The sequence below is a fragment of the Crocodylus siamensis genome, chromosome 3 (assembly GCF_052110815.1).
Source record: "Crocodylus siamensis isolate JL-2025a chromosome 3, ASM5211081v1, whole genome shotgun sequence".
NCBI lineage: Eukaryota > Metazoa > Chordata > Crocodylia > Crocodylidae > Crocodylus > Crocodylus siamensis.
In genome coordinates, this window is record NC_143397.1 from 157,951,919 (window position 1) to 157,966,310 (window position 14,392).

The 14,392-nt window shown below is 39.3% G+C and overlaps 1 protein-coding gene across 4 annotated transcripts in view; it reads left to right on the forward strand.

The window, feature by feature from the left end:
• Window positions 1–14,392, forward strand: part of RTTN (rotatin) — a 154,887-nt gene that overhangs the window by 43,995 nt on the left and 96,500 nt on the right. For all 4 annotated transcript variants that reach the window (XR_016441379.1, XM_090039589.1, XM_090039590.1 and 1 more), the window contains exons 15-19: window positions 972–1,097; window positions 6,174–6,290; window positions 9,562–9,701; window positions 9,940–10,111; window positions 11,895–11,994. Coding sequence is in view for 3 of the 4 variants with exons in the window: in XM_090039589.1 (XP_089895715.1) it covers window positions 972–1,097; window positions 6,174–6,290; window positions 9,562–9,701; window positions 9,940–10,111; window positions 11,895–11,994 (655 nt within the window). In the remaining variant the exon portion in view is untranslated. The remainder of the gene's footprint in view (window positions 1–971; window positions 1,098–6,173; window positions 6,291–9,561; window positions 9,702–9,939; window positions 10,112–11,894; window positions 11,995–14,392) is intronic.

A 14,392-nucleotide genomic window follows, 5' to 3' on the forward strand; every position in this document is an offset into this window, starting at 1 on the left:
CCACCAGGCTTTGGGAATCATCACTGTTCTTGGTTTGTACAGCATCTAGAATGCTGTGGTTCTTCACTAAGATTCTACATGTTGTTACATTTAGAAAAAAATAATATTCACACTACTAATTTGAATCATCCTACATTTGGTGATGCATTACAAAAATTGGCATTAAATAGATGATCTCAAATATAATACCAGCACTTGTAAGCAGTTTGAATATTGTTGGTTACTCATATTTCGCTTTTACTTCTGTTTGTGATGTCATAATTTTACTAATTGTCAGATGTCCTGGTCTTCCAGAGTACATAACTCATTTCTAATTTTAAAAAAAGGATTACAATTTTTCTTCTGGTTGGTTTATACTTTAATCGTTTTTATACTTTAATTAGTGATACATGCATACACATATGCAATGCATACATGCACTCAATGTACATACATGCACATACAGTTTTTTTGATTCTTTTGAACTTTTTTAATAAAAATGCCTAATTTTAGATTATTTAATCATTTTAAAGAGGCATTAAAGGATTAAGTGCATAGCTTCTGTGATAATGGCATTAGTAAAAGGGGCACCTTGGTTTGTGTACAACTTTCAGGATTGTGTGCCTCCTAAGGGCACAGAGAATGCCTAATAACCAGATGTGAGAACTAAAATACCTAATTGTGGTGTAAAGATGATGACACCCTGTCAAGAATAGAAAAATGTTTGCACTGTCATATAAATTTATGAAGCTGCAGTAGCACTAATATTTATTCAGTAGCTTTGGAATGTTTATTATGCGGTGCTGAGATGCACTTTCGATGAGAGAACTATAGTTCTTTTGACACTTTGAATAGCAATGTGGCCTTTTTGGCATAGCAGCTCAATTGTTTTTCCAAGAAAATAATAAAATGAAAAACTATCTAGAAAACAAGGTATACAAATGGAGATATTATTAAATTTTGAAATTAATCATTTGTTGTTTTTGATGAAGGAGTGTTTAGGTATCCATAATGTTGCTAAACCCGTTTCATCTATTTGCCATGGAGTGCATTTTCTTCTTCATCCAAAAGTTTTATATGAAATTTCTACGTTTGGACTTCAGGAGTCTAAAAATGAGGTACAGTTTTTAAATCTTACTAAAGGTTGAAATTTACATATAGACAAATAATCTATTTTACTGTTCTCAGTAGTGGTTTCACTCCTATTTCATCTCTCACTTTTTCTTTAATGGTTCTATTAAAACAGCTCAATGTATATACACCTGGAAAAGTAAGACCTAAAACTGCACATTCACGTTAATTTTTACCTGCAGAAAAACTGTGCATGATAAGATTGAAAATGTTTAAAGATTCACCTCAGTAGCATGAAAAGGTGATGAAATGTAATAAGGATAAAATTATTAGGTACAAGTTCGATGTGTTGACCTTTTATGGAAGATGCCAAATCAGATTTCTCTTTTATTTTTTTAAAACAGACTACCAAATTACTTTACAAAATAACTTTAGCATTACAGGTACTGCACATTGACATTATAATATTGTGTCCTTATAAAAAAGGATGTAGTGGAAGTGTCAGTAAAGTTCAGTGAATGGATTAATGGACTCGTCCATTAGGAATACAGGGAAACGTAAACAAAAAAATCATGAACATCTTGAAATTTGTTTTGGGCCTAAAAAAAATGTTGTCAGTACAAGGTAGTGGTAGTTTGTTTACAGTTTTTGCTAAAACAATACAGTAAAATTGTTTATAAAATTATATATAATTGGTGGTTATTGGGAAAAACCTGTAATAAGATTACACATTTAAAAATTATTCAATTTAAACAAAATTAAAACAGAACTTAAGATATGATGATGCAAAAACAGATAACATGAAACAATATTATAATAGTAGAATAAACAGAATAAAACAATAAAAAAGAACAAGGAATTTTATTTGATTTTGGACCTTATTTTTTCTGCAAGTAATGCAAATACACCTGGAGAGTATAGGACAGGATGTACATTCTTAGAGAGGAGCCAACTTTTTTCCTCGGTAGCCTAGTATTTAAAATTTTCCACAAATGGAGAGATCCATTTTCTTGTTATTTCTTCAAAGAATGAGTAAGACTATGAATAGCGACTTAAATCATCTATCTAATTCTTCCCAGAAAATCATGTCTTGTCTGTATATGGGGTCCAATACCAACTGCCCATAATGACTGCACATCATTTGAGTGAATTGTAGCCTAGCAATGGTCTCCTGTTTACAGTTTTGTATTTCAGTTAGGTTTCTAAGCCAAATGGGTACTCTATTAATCTCAACAAAGCTAAAGTTTGAAGACATCTCAGTGCCTCAGTAATCTGTATACTGGCATCTTTAATGTGTTAATTTATACCTTGTTTAAATATAGGGCTCATATTGAGTCAATCACAGTTAGCAACTCTCCTGGGCCATTTGTCTGGAGGAAAATACAAATGTTATTTATTTTAAAGTTTAAATGCAGCTCTTGGGGCATCTGATAGGTAGGGGCCACTGGAATTCATACCAGAAGTGAGCTTTGCAGCAGTTCCTTTTTAATTTTGGAGTTTCCCCTGTGTGTGCTCCTACTACTGACTGGCAGAGGGGCTCTGTTGGCCCCACTGCTTGCTCCTTTCACTTCTGGCTTGAATTCCAGTGGTCCCTCCTGATAAAGGTACAGTTTATAATTTTTATCCAATAATTTAGAGTTCCTAATTTAGCAGAAGTGCTCATGATAAGCAACCCTGTCATATAATTTGGAAGAAACAAAAGCTGCCTTAAAGTAATTAGAATTTTTTTTTCTATTTTTGAATGAACCTTGGGGTCACAATAAAGTGACCTTTACGTTAGATTTATAGACCCTTAGTGCTGCCAGTACTGCCCTTCTTCTAATCCTATTGCAAAAGGGTTACAAAACCCTAACAAAAGGGTTGTAAAAGTGATGCAACTCTAAGCAATGGTCTGTGCAAGAATAATTTTCTCTGAAACTGGCCTGATCTTCTTCTTGAATGTTATTTTCAGAAATCCATGCTTGTAAATGAGAGAGAGTAAGCATCTCCCAAATATTTTGGCTAGAATGCACATCGACTAGGATGATATGTGCAGGATGTCTTATTACCATTTTTAATAAATTGGGACTATTATTTTCATTCTAGTGCTTAAGATAAATCCTTCTAAATTAATTATATTAAAAGTTTTGTCAAATAATACAATTGTTCAAGTTCACCTAAATTTAAACATGAGAATAGTTCTGGTAACATACATGGGATTATAGTTAAACTCATGTTTAGGCTTTTGAAGAAAAAATTGTTAATATATCTCCCTATTCCTAGTTTAGTACTTTTTCTAGTGTGCATACCTGAATTTAAGCAACTAAAATCAATCTATCTGTACCTACTTTACAACAGATGTTAGTTGGTACTGCCTTATTTCAGTAGTTTTCCAATACTCTACATGCAAACAACATAGAACAGCTTTCTTTACATTTTTAGAAAATATTATTAATCAAGGGTTAATATCTTTACAAGTCTCAAGTAAAAAAATATTCTTAAATGTATACATTTTATGGAGTTTTCTTTAGTATTTTATTTTTGTTTGTTTGTTGTTTTAGTTTAGGTGCTTCCAGGTTTCTTTGCTTAATGAAATGAAAATCAGTTGACAATCAAATCATGCTTCCAAATGTAATTTAAATTGTGCTGAACTACACGGGGAAAAATATTGGCCTTATTTTGGGAATTTGTGTACGTTCTTCCTTATTTGCCTTTAAACAGGTGGCATTCCCAGCCTCCTCTAAACAACATAAATGCAGTCAAATAAGGCCCAAACCTTATATTCTTCTCAAATATTGGTTTTGCAGTCTAACACAGGTGTGCTCAACCTGCAGCCTGCAGGCCCAGCGTGGCACAGGGCTTGTGGAGCCATGGCATCCAATCCGCCATAGGTTGGGGAATTTGGTGGCCTTCCCTCCCATGCCATGCATGGGGATCAGGGTGGGCCACACCACCTACCTACCCCTACATGGCTCAATCTGGGGCAGGTCATGCCCCCTTCTCCTTCTTCCCACCTCTGTGCAGCCAGATTGGGCCACGTATCATTGCCCTGTGTGCTAGATTGGGCACACCAGCTACATCCATCCCACAGACAGATTAAGTGCCGTCCACCCAGCTCGGGGGGGAAAAGATTTGGGTTCCACGAGTTTAAACTGTATGTAGTAGGCAATATGTAGCGGGAAATTCACTGATGGCTAATTTTTCTGAGAGTTAACTGTTAAAGTTTTTCTAGTCAATTTTAGTCCATTCACGTAGAGGAAGCACACAGGGGGTTTCTTCTTCCTTGCATGATTTTTGCAAGGCTTTACAGCAGTTCAAAAGCTCAGGGCAGTTCTCTTCTATGTTATAAAAGGGCATGATGAGCCAAGCCAAATTCCATTTCATAGAGCTGGCTGGTTGAATTGGAGAGAGTTCATGTAAAATACTAACGTTTAACACTGGGGGTTAATTTTCTAGTTATTCTCAGCTCCTGTCAGTGCTAAGCTGTTAGCTTTGAAACTGGCCAGGTCCCTTCCAATTAAAGTCTGCTCTTGGAGAAACGGCACTGAGAGTGATAATGTAATGAGCCATAATCAGGTGTGAATAGCAAAGCAGAGTTGAAGGTTGCCTCTGCATTATGAAGTAACCAGCATTAAATAAGTGGAAAAAGCTGAGAGCAGACTGTTTCCTCATGAATTAGCAGGCATACTTAAATCATATTAAGTGATTCCTTTAATGTTGAAATCTGTGGAACCTGCCAAATGACTGCTGATGTTTGCGCTATTAAGGCTGTACATAGATGTCTCATTTGCTTGACTGTTGCAATTTGACCCAGATCAAGACAGGTGCGAAACAATTCATTTACACACGTTGTTCTTTTACACTGTGCTGATACTTCTCTGCCCTCCCTACTCTGTCCTGAGGGCTGTTCTCTTGTCCTGCTACTGCAGCCTGAGCTTACCCTTACTGCTGAATTTGGGGCTCCCCGTTGCCGTTGATAATGGAAATCAGTAGAATTTGGTAGTGATGGTACATGGAGGCTGCAGTAGAGGCACAAGAACAGCCCTGAGTGCAGAGCAAGCAGGGCTGGGATGCTGTGGAGTGGGTTGGCACCCAAGCAGTAGCCTGCCATTCTTAAAGATTACCAGTCCCTGGTGTAGATGAATCAACAGGAGAACCCAGCATCCCCAGGGGGGATTTAAGATTTCTTAGTCTGTGAAAAATAGATTAATGAGTAGTGGCTATCCGTTGTGGGTAGCTTTTTCTTGCAGAGGGGAAGGTGAGAAGCTTTTGCAACATATGCAATATTTGAGCAGTCTGTAAATGCTTAATGAATGTTTCTTTTTTAAAGTCAGAGCTTCTAGAATTGGTGTTTCTTTTTGTTGGTACTATAAAAGCAAACATAGCCTAAGGCTCATAAATCCTTTGAAACAATATAGCTCTTGAGGAATATGACAGTCTGATCTGTTAGCTATTTTGAGAAACACAAACAATTTGCCAGTTTTGGTAACAATAGTTTTAACAGGTTTCCAGAAGAAAGCCTAGTGTTCATGTAGCCACTTCATAATTTTTTTTCCTTGCAAAAAATGTCTTGGAGATGTTGGAATGTTCCTGAAAATTAGTCAGGTATGAAGAGAAGAAAAGATTTTGTTTTCTAAAGACAGAGACCATAGAAAAAGAGAGGAGGTTAGCATAATGACTCATTTCTCCTGCTTGAGCACTGCTTGCAACATATGGAAAGATTCATGAGTATTTATAAAAAATATGAACAGAAGTAAAGAGTTATGACGACAAAGTGATTCAGCAAAACTTCAGTGATTGTGGGATTTAACAAATTTCTTATGGCAGGATTGATGATGCATTTTTACTGTTTACACCACTGAACTTTTGTTCCATAAATAGAATGTCTTTTGTCATAGAAATCAGAATACCCATGTTGTAAAAGGATTGCATGTCAAGAATTAGAGTAGAAAGTAATACCAGCTGTAGTAGCCCATCAACAATTTGCAGAGGAATCATTCTAGGAAGAATATTTCCCTTCTTTTCCCTGTATGCATAAGTTGACTAATTGGAAATATTCTGTAGGAAATTGCCTGCTGTAGGATTGACAGATTAACCTAACCACTTTCTTCTGTTATGTTATTTAATCCTTTGTTGTGGAACAGGTGAACTCTGCTGCCAAGGCCATTCTGATGTATCTGTTACAGGGGCAATTAATGATGACAGCAATGACCTGGAACAATTTTATTGAGGCTCTTTATCCTATCATTCCAATTCTACAGGTACTCTCACATCATTTTAAAGCAAATTTATGTTTATTATTGTAGGAATGCATGTACAACAACGTTGTAATGTTATACAAGGAAAAAGTACAGGCATACCTCCAAGATATTGCGGGTTTGGTTCCAGACCACCGCAATAAAGCGAATATCGCAATAAAGCGAGTCACACAAATTTTTTGGTTTCCCAGTGCATATAAAAGTTATGTTTACACTATACTGTAGTCTATTAAGTGTGCAATAGCATTATGTCTAAAAAAACAATGTACATACCTTAATTAAAAAATACTTTATTGCTAAAAAATGCGAAGTGAGCAAATGCTTGTTGGAAAAATGGCACCGATAGACTTGCTTGACACAGGGTTGCCACAAACCTTCAATTTGTAAAAAACGCAATATGTGCAAAGCGCAAAAAAGCAAAGAGCAATAAAACGAGGTATGCCTGTAGTGTATTTACTCGATTTTTAAGACCAGAATTTTCCCCTTATTTAAAGTGGGGCAGGGGGGCTTGTCTTAGAATTGAACATGGAAAGGGGCAGGCAGCTGCTGTGGCTTGGCCTTCAGCCTCTACGTGGTGTTGGAGCCATAGCTGCAGCTGCTACCTGTCTCTCCCCAGCCCTGCCCTCCATGCAGCCTCTGCTCCCTTGCCTGCCACTCTACCCCTCCTACTTCTTACCCTTGTTCCACAGCAGTAGGCTACTGTGCCTAGCACACTGAACATGGCCCCAGCCTGGCCCCAAAGTAACCGTGCACAGCCCACACAGCTGCTACTGCTATGGGGACTGGGCTGGGGCTGTGCTCAGCGCCCAGGCTAGAATAAGGACAGAGTCTTCTAGCATGAAGCAGAGGCTGGGGGGTGGCAGGCAGGAGGCAAGCAGCTTGACCTCCTCATGCTGTCTACCTCCCCATTGTCTGCCCACCTGCAGTGATGGGAGGGAAGAATTAAAGAAAACCTTCCAATAATTAGATTCTATACATGGAAAATTATTTTTAAAAGTTATATATTTTCAGTATATAGAATCAAATTACATATTTTCAGTGTATAGAAATATTAAAGCAAGTCTTTTATTACCTATTGTCAGGGTTTGAATTACAGGGAATCTTGGGGGGGCCGAGCCCCCCTGTAAGATTTGAAAATTATAACCTGGGGAGAACTATTACCTTTATTAGGGCACCATGATGAGCAGCCCCCCCCCTTTTTTTTTGTGGCACCCTCCTCCCCCTCACCCCCAGAGTCAAAGTGTAATATGTTAATCTTCAGTATTCTCTTGAATTCTTCAGGCTGCCTTCATGTGTCTAAGAATATGTCTACACAGTGCAGTACAGTCCCTTGTATAGGTGTCAACATTAGCCGAGTTTCCAGAAGTAGTATAGCAATGTGCTCTGTTCAAACCAGTTTAACCTGGTAATGCAGCTATACTGATTCTGGTGCTCAAAGTACCTCAGGTCTGGCACCAGGTAGACATATCCTGAGACTTGGCCGGATCCCTTTGCCCCATCTGTAGTCTAGCAAGAAATCTCTTTTTTCTCTTCCCCCCACCACTCTTATCCTAGTTGTTCTACCTAAATCCTTTATATCTGTTTAGTGACAAAGATTTTCATTGTACTATCTCTCTAACCCTCTGATCTCATGCTTCATATTATATCCTAAGACTCCATGTTTTGCCATACCCCTTAAGTAGTCTTTCCTCAGCTAGTACTGGGAAGCACAATCTTTGTTACTTCTTTTTTATTTTCCCCAAACTTATCCATAAAAAACATCTTGAAAAATGAATTCTTCATGCAATCTGTTTTTTCCCATCTTAGATCTTGATTCTTTCAGTGAGTAACAAATTCTGTAAGGACAGGCAGTTGAGGTGAAAACAGATGTCATCTGATGTCTCATTTGTGCCATAAAAATGTTTATGGAGGCACAAATGCTGAGCAAATAGACATCAATACCCTTTGTTGAGCCACATAAAAGGAAATCAGTGGTGCAACAAAAGTTAGCAATAAACTCTGCCGCTGCTGCTTTATTGTCCTGCCGCTTTATTGTCATGGACATGTATTGCTTCTGTGAGGGAAGAGTGCTAGCATCCTGAGCTGCTTGCCTGTCCTGCCATGCTGGACAGGTGCTCTGCAAGCCTGAGGGGCACTCAAGCCCTGAGAACACTTGCCCACTTGCTCTGTTTATGGAGAAGCACTCTGGGGAGTCTTGAGCTACCTCTCCGTAAGTGGGGAAGTTGGGGTTCCCCACTCAGCTAGATCTGTGCCTCGAGTCTGGCTGGGCAGGAAAAAGTCTTTCCCCATTTAGTTATACCTATTCGTGGTGATCACTGGGGCAGATCTGGCAGAGCAGGGAAGACGGGGAGATCACGTTGCCCCTTGTCCCACACTTGGCGGTGCGGGACAAGGGGCAGTATGCATTTTGCCCAGCAAAGTGGCTCAGTCCTGCCTTGACACCTTGCAGTGCAGGTTATGTGATTCATTCAGCTATGTCTATTTCTAGCCTTGCACAAAGCTCACTGAAAATATTCAGCCCTCATACTGTCTTCAGTAAAAATAAGTTTGATGTTTGTGTGATACTATGTAAATTTATGATATAGATTATTTATGGGGAAAAAGAGAATGCAGAACACTAAAGCTAGCCTTAGTTTTGTTCATAGAGATGGTGATTTCTGTCTGCTCTGAATACATCCTGCAAAATAACGGCTAGGATTTTTTATTTCAGTTTTTCTCAACGATTGATTTGTGTTTATAATACAGAAAACCAATTCTGAAGGTAGAGAGCAGATCCTGAGAAGCATTATGTCTGTAGATTAAAGGCTAAAGTTTACAATGAGATGTGGCAGGACTGTGTAAAAAATGTAATGCTTTTGATTTAAGGAAAGGGGTACCTAAAATATGTTTCTTTGCCTCTGCGGAAAATCTTATTCTACCGAAATGAAATGAACAAAAGTAATAGTTACCTTTTGGCCCCATTTATATAAGTGAAGTTTGTCTATTTTTTTAAATTACTGGCTGGAAATTTTACTTTTCAAGAAAGATACAGGAAAGATAGCATTTTTTCTAAAGCTATATCTGTTAGAAAGCATGAGGATATTACACTGCTTGCCTTTTAAGTATGCCTAACCTAATCTTATGAATCGCTTGCTTATGAGCTCATCCAGTACTATTTTTATCTGAAGTATTTGGTACTTAGAAAATAATTTCCATTTTTTGTTTGTTGTCAAAATTAGGCTTGCTTGTTTCTTAATTAGATAGGCTAACTGAATAGATCTTTGACATTTTGTAGGGTTATGCAGACACCGAAGATACACTGGGTAAGAGCATCCTTGTCCTGAGTGAAACAACTTCTGACAAAGGAGAAGGAATTCTCCCTAGAACTACTAGACTGAGGGCTGCTCTACGACTTCTTTTCTCAAAAAAGCAGTTGTGAGTAATGTTCTGCAACAATTTCAGCATGAGATTCAACACACGTGTGCAAGTCTAACCTGGAGTGTTAAGACTAACTTTGTTTTAAAATGAGGGTTCATTTAAAATGTTTTGGCAAATGATTAATATAATTGAGTTTGGTATTTACATCTCCTTCTTCCCCCTTTTTAAGGTTTTTACCTCTTTGTATGCTTAGCTAAAAAGCTGAAATACTCTTATTTAATGCTTTGTTTTGTAGAGTGCGTTCCATGGCACTTAAACATCTAACATTCCATCTCATGAATGAAGAAGGGGCCAGCCTGAAGCGCCCTCTTTTACATGGCAGTGTTTTCTCCAGTATTCCTAACTTGTTTGTTGTGGAAAGACCTATTGAGCTGAAGCTGGATGACACAAAAGAGTCCGTTTTTAAGGTGAACAAAATCTGTCTACCATTCTGTCATATTTCAGAACTCTTTTGCATCTGGTTTAACATCATGCAAAGAGTCGATTAGTTCTTCTGTTGACTGAAGGCTGCAGTAGTTTCCAAATGAATTGATTTTCACCACTGAAAAAAGATCTGTCAGTGAGTTCTTCCCACCTCAAATCTTAAGAACGTGTTATGAAATGCAGCCGTTCGTGAGACAAGGGCTCAGTCGACTAGTTCTGCGAAATTTTCTGTAAAAATGAAATAAGTTAGCTCCACATGACAGAAGTTTAACACGCTCTTAAAATTCTGTCATGCATGATATTCAAGTAGTCATCACTCTGCTAAAATCAGTCTTTTGCAGGAACACCAAAAGGCAATTTTCCCAGTCTGATATCAAAATTCTTCCTCTGGCCATTTGGAATCAGAATTGCTGGGAAATTAATAGGCTATCTTTTTGGAATTTTTGCAGGAAAAATATTGACCTCCTTTTCCTCAAACAAGTCAGTTGCTGTTGCTGAGTTTTTAAAAAGAAATGTAGCTCATAAAATGAAAATTATAAAAAGATCAGAGCAGCTGAAACAGCACTATCCTGGAAAGAGTTTTGTAACTCTTTAGTGAAAATGCTACCTCCTACCATAATTTATTACCATATTTAGTTCAATTTGAAGTGAGATGGGGAGATCACGTGTTCTGAAGAGGGGAGTGTGGGGGAGACCACGTGATGGGGGAGAATGAGGGAGATTGCCCGGTAAGAGTGGGAGCTGGGAGGCCAGGTGAGCAGAGGAGTAAGCAGAGATTGAAGCATAGGCACTTAAATAATTTAAATGTCTGTTGCAAAAGATACAATTGGGCATCAAAGGTACCTTCTGAAAGGCCCATACTTGAATGCAATTTAATCACCTTGTACACAAAATCTTACAGGAAATATAGTTTGACTAATGTCACGGCTACCTTCATTACTTCCATACAGGAGTCTCATTAATCAAATTGTGGGATGACTACTAGAAGACTCTCCTCTTTTTTGACATTTTCTTTTTTCAGAGAAAATCATATAACTAATATGAAAAGGTCCAGGACTTGAAGCTGGTGGTCTCTAGTAGGTTGGCTGTTAGTTGCCTTATAGGAAAGGAACAAAGGGAAGTTAAGAGTAACAATTACAAATAAATGCTAGGGAGCTCTGAAAAATAAGTTGTTAGAAGAAAATTCTAGCCACTCAGTTAACCTCAGATTTTTCAAAAAAGAAAAAAGAAACATAATCCACTCCAGGTCCTTAAGGTTCAGAATATATTAGTATGTCTGGGAGTTAAATAACTGACCTGATCAGATACCACTATAGAAGAATTGTTTTGCATTTAGCTGAAATTGTATTGTGCTGAAATGGAAATCATCTACTAATTTAACTAATATACCTGTGTTGTAATATTATACCTTTGTGCAGCAAAATCTTACTTTTGCATAAGAAATACAAATCTGAATATAAAAGTATGATTTTTTTTTAACCCTGTATACTTTAAAAATATCAGCAAGGTATGTTTTAACATTTTATATCCAGTTATATGCTAAAAGTCATTAATTTATCCTGTTCCTCAAAAATTACTTCAGGGATGTGGTAAATACATATCATAATCACTTCTGAATAAACACGTGCTGAATATAAAGATTTTTAAAAATAATTTTAGTGAAAGTATTTATAGTTTTTGTTATTTCCATTCTCTGAAGTAGTAACTGGGGAACAATGTTTACCAATAATGTGCTTTATGTAATTCTAAATGTAGTTTTATTTTTAGGCTGAAACTGTTGAAAAACTATACGCTATTCTTACTTCTGACACGGTTGACTTAGTTTTGAGAAAGTCTGCAGCGGAGCAGCTAGCTATCATCATGCACGGTAAAATACCCTAGAAAATATTTATTCATGTGCTGGTTAGCAAGAGTGTTAGTTTTCTATCTGAAATACTGTTTTTACCTTTTTAAGTACATAGATACTCCTTGCCTTAATTATGGTATTTCAAAATTGTCATGAACATTTACAGTCTTGTTTCAAAAGTTACTTGCTTCGTCCTGTTATGTTTGAGAATAAGGAATATGAGTTTGTATTTTCTCATTAAAGAAAAAAGTGTCCTCTCTTGGGTGAGAGGTAACTAATTCTGTAAGGCTACATTATGCCTAATGATGGAGCTTTAAAATAGGGCACTGTACATTATCACAGCTGGTGTGTCTTTTCCCTTCATTTTCTTCTTGACCTTTCTTTGCGCAACTTATTCACTTTGTGCATTAGCGGTAATGACTCTGCAAAGTTCCCAGTTTAGTGGTCCAGTTGTTTCTGCTTTGAGTCAAAGAGACTACTGTTCTTAGAAAATACTAAGCACTTTTTACAATGATACTTTTGGTATCATTGGCCAATCTGTTTTGTAGCCCAGCACACTCTCTAAGCACACAAGGCCAGTCTTAAAGTTGCTTAGTCTTGTGGTTTCACTTTGAGCAGCACAAACTCATGTAGTCCTGATGCTCTTGCTAAGTTTCCAAAATTGCTGAAAGGCTTAGTTTGAAGCTTTTCAGAAGTATTCATCAGTATAAAAATAAGAATCTAATAGTGCCTTCAAAAAGCTGAGGAAAACAAGTAGAACTTTTCTCAACTGAGTAGTAGTATGAAGTTGCCAGACTGGGTCTTTCATATGTTAGTTCTCAGCTGATATGCTGGCCCAGCACAGGATCGGTTGCAGGCAGCGGCAACAACAACGACAACAAATCCTTACTATCAAAACCTGGCATAGGAAGCATGAATACAAAAGGCGATTCACTTAGGGAGAACCACCTTTTATTTTCTTGAATTTTTGTTTTCCTTTCTTCCAAGGCTAAAGGATCTATAATATATCATTCTAGATTAATGATTCTTAACCAGGGTGTAATGACACCCTAGGATGTCTTGAAATCCTTTCTGGGGTGCTGCAGGGTGCCACTCAGTGTTAGCATTATAGTTAGTTTCATAGTTTTGTAGTGCTTAGGGTCAGAAGGGGCCTAAACAGATCATCAGGTCCGACCCCCAGCCCCAGGCAGGAATGAGTGCTGGGGTTATAACACCCCAGCCAAATATCTGTCCAGCCTCTTCTTGAAGAATCCCTGGGTAGGAGAGAGCACCGCCTCCCTTGGGAGTCTATTCCAGAGCCTGGCAGCCCTAACTGTAAAATAATGTCTCCTGATGTCCAGCCTGAACCTTCTCTTTAACAATTTGTGGTCGTTATTCCTAGTAACCTCTGGTGGTGCCTAGGGAAACAGAGCCTCACCCAATTTCTGCTGGTCCCCCCTGGTGAGTTTGTAAAACAAAACAAAACCAAACCAAAAACAAACAAACCAGAAAAAAACCCTTGCTGTTCAACCTGGGGTTCACCTTCTCTCCCTGGCCTCCAACCTAGCCTTCCCCCATTGACCTCCATGCAACCCAGTATAGCCTCCTTGTGTGTACCTAGTCACAGCCACCGGGAACTCACTGAGGAGCCAGAGGACTCTAGCCAGGCTTGGGCTTGAGCCCACAACCTTTTTCACCTAGGGTAGCACCATTACCACTGGAGTACTGGGGAAGGCTACCATTGTTAGGCTCCCTTTACATCGGGGTGGGCAATTATTTTGGGCAGAGGCCTCTTACCCAGTTTTGGCAGGCTGTTGAGGGCTGCATGGGTAGCCCCACCCCTTGACAGGCGCCCTGCCCCCGGTCACCATCTTGGGACCTATGTCCCAATGTCTTGGGACTAATGTCCCAGGGCCAGCATTGGTGGGGCCCGAAGTGGGGCACAGGCTGGCAGAGGTCTGTGGGGCCAGGCTGGGCTGCGCCATAGGGAGAGGGAGGAGCTGGCCCAGCTTCATAGAGCCCCTGCTGGCTGGGACCCCTGTACTCCTGCCACCCTGCTCTGGGACCCACCGGTGCTGGCCCCAGGACACCAGTGCAGGCCCTGTGCTCCTGCTGGCTCCCCTCATACTCACTCCCAGTGCCTCCCAGCCCCACAGTACAGGCGGGGGACAGCACACAGCCCCGACACCCTTCTCACTGGCAGGGAAGAAGCTGGTGCTAAATGCAGGGAAAAGCGGCCCCTCACTCACCCCATGGCTGGTGCTCCCTGCTGCAGGCGCTCACAGCCTACGCAGGGCTATCTGGAGCAGGCACAGGCAGCCCCACAAGGGCTGCAAGCAGCTGCAGCACGGGGTGCTGGCCACAGGGCAGTAGAGAGGCCACTCTTCCCCACACTCAGCACCAGCTGAGCCCTGGCCCTGCTGTAACCTGGCCTATGAGG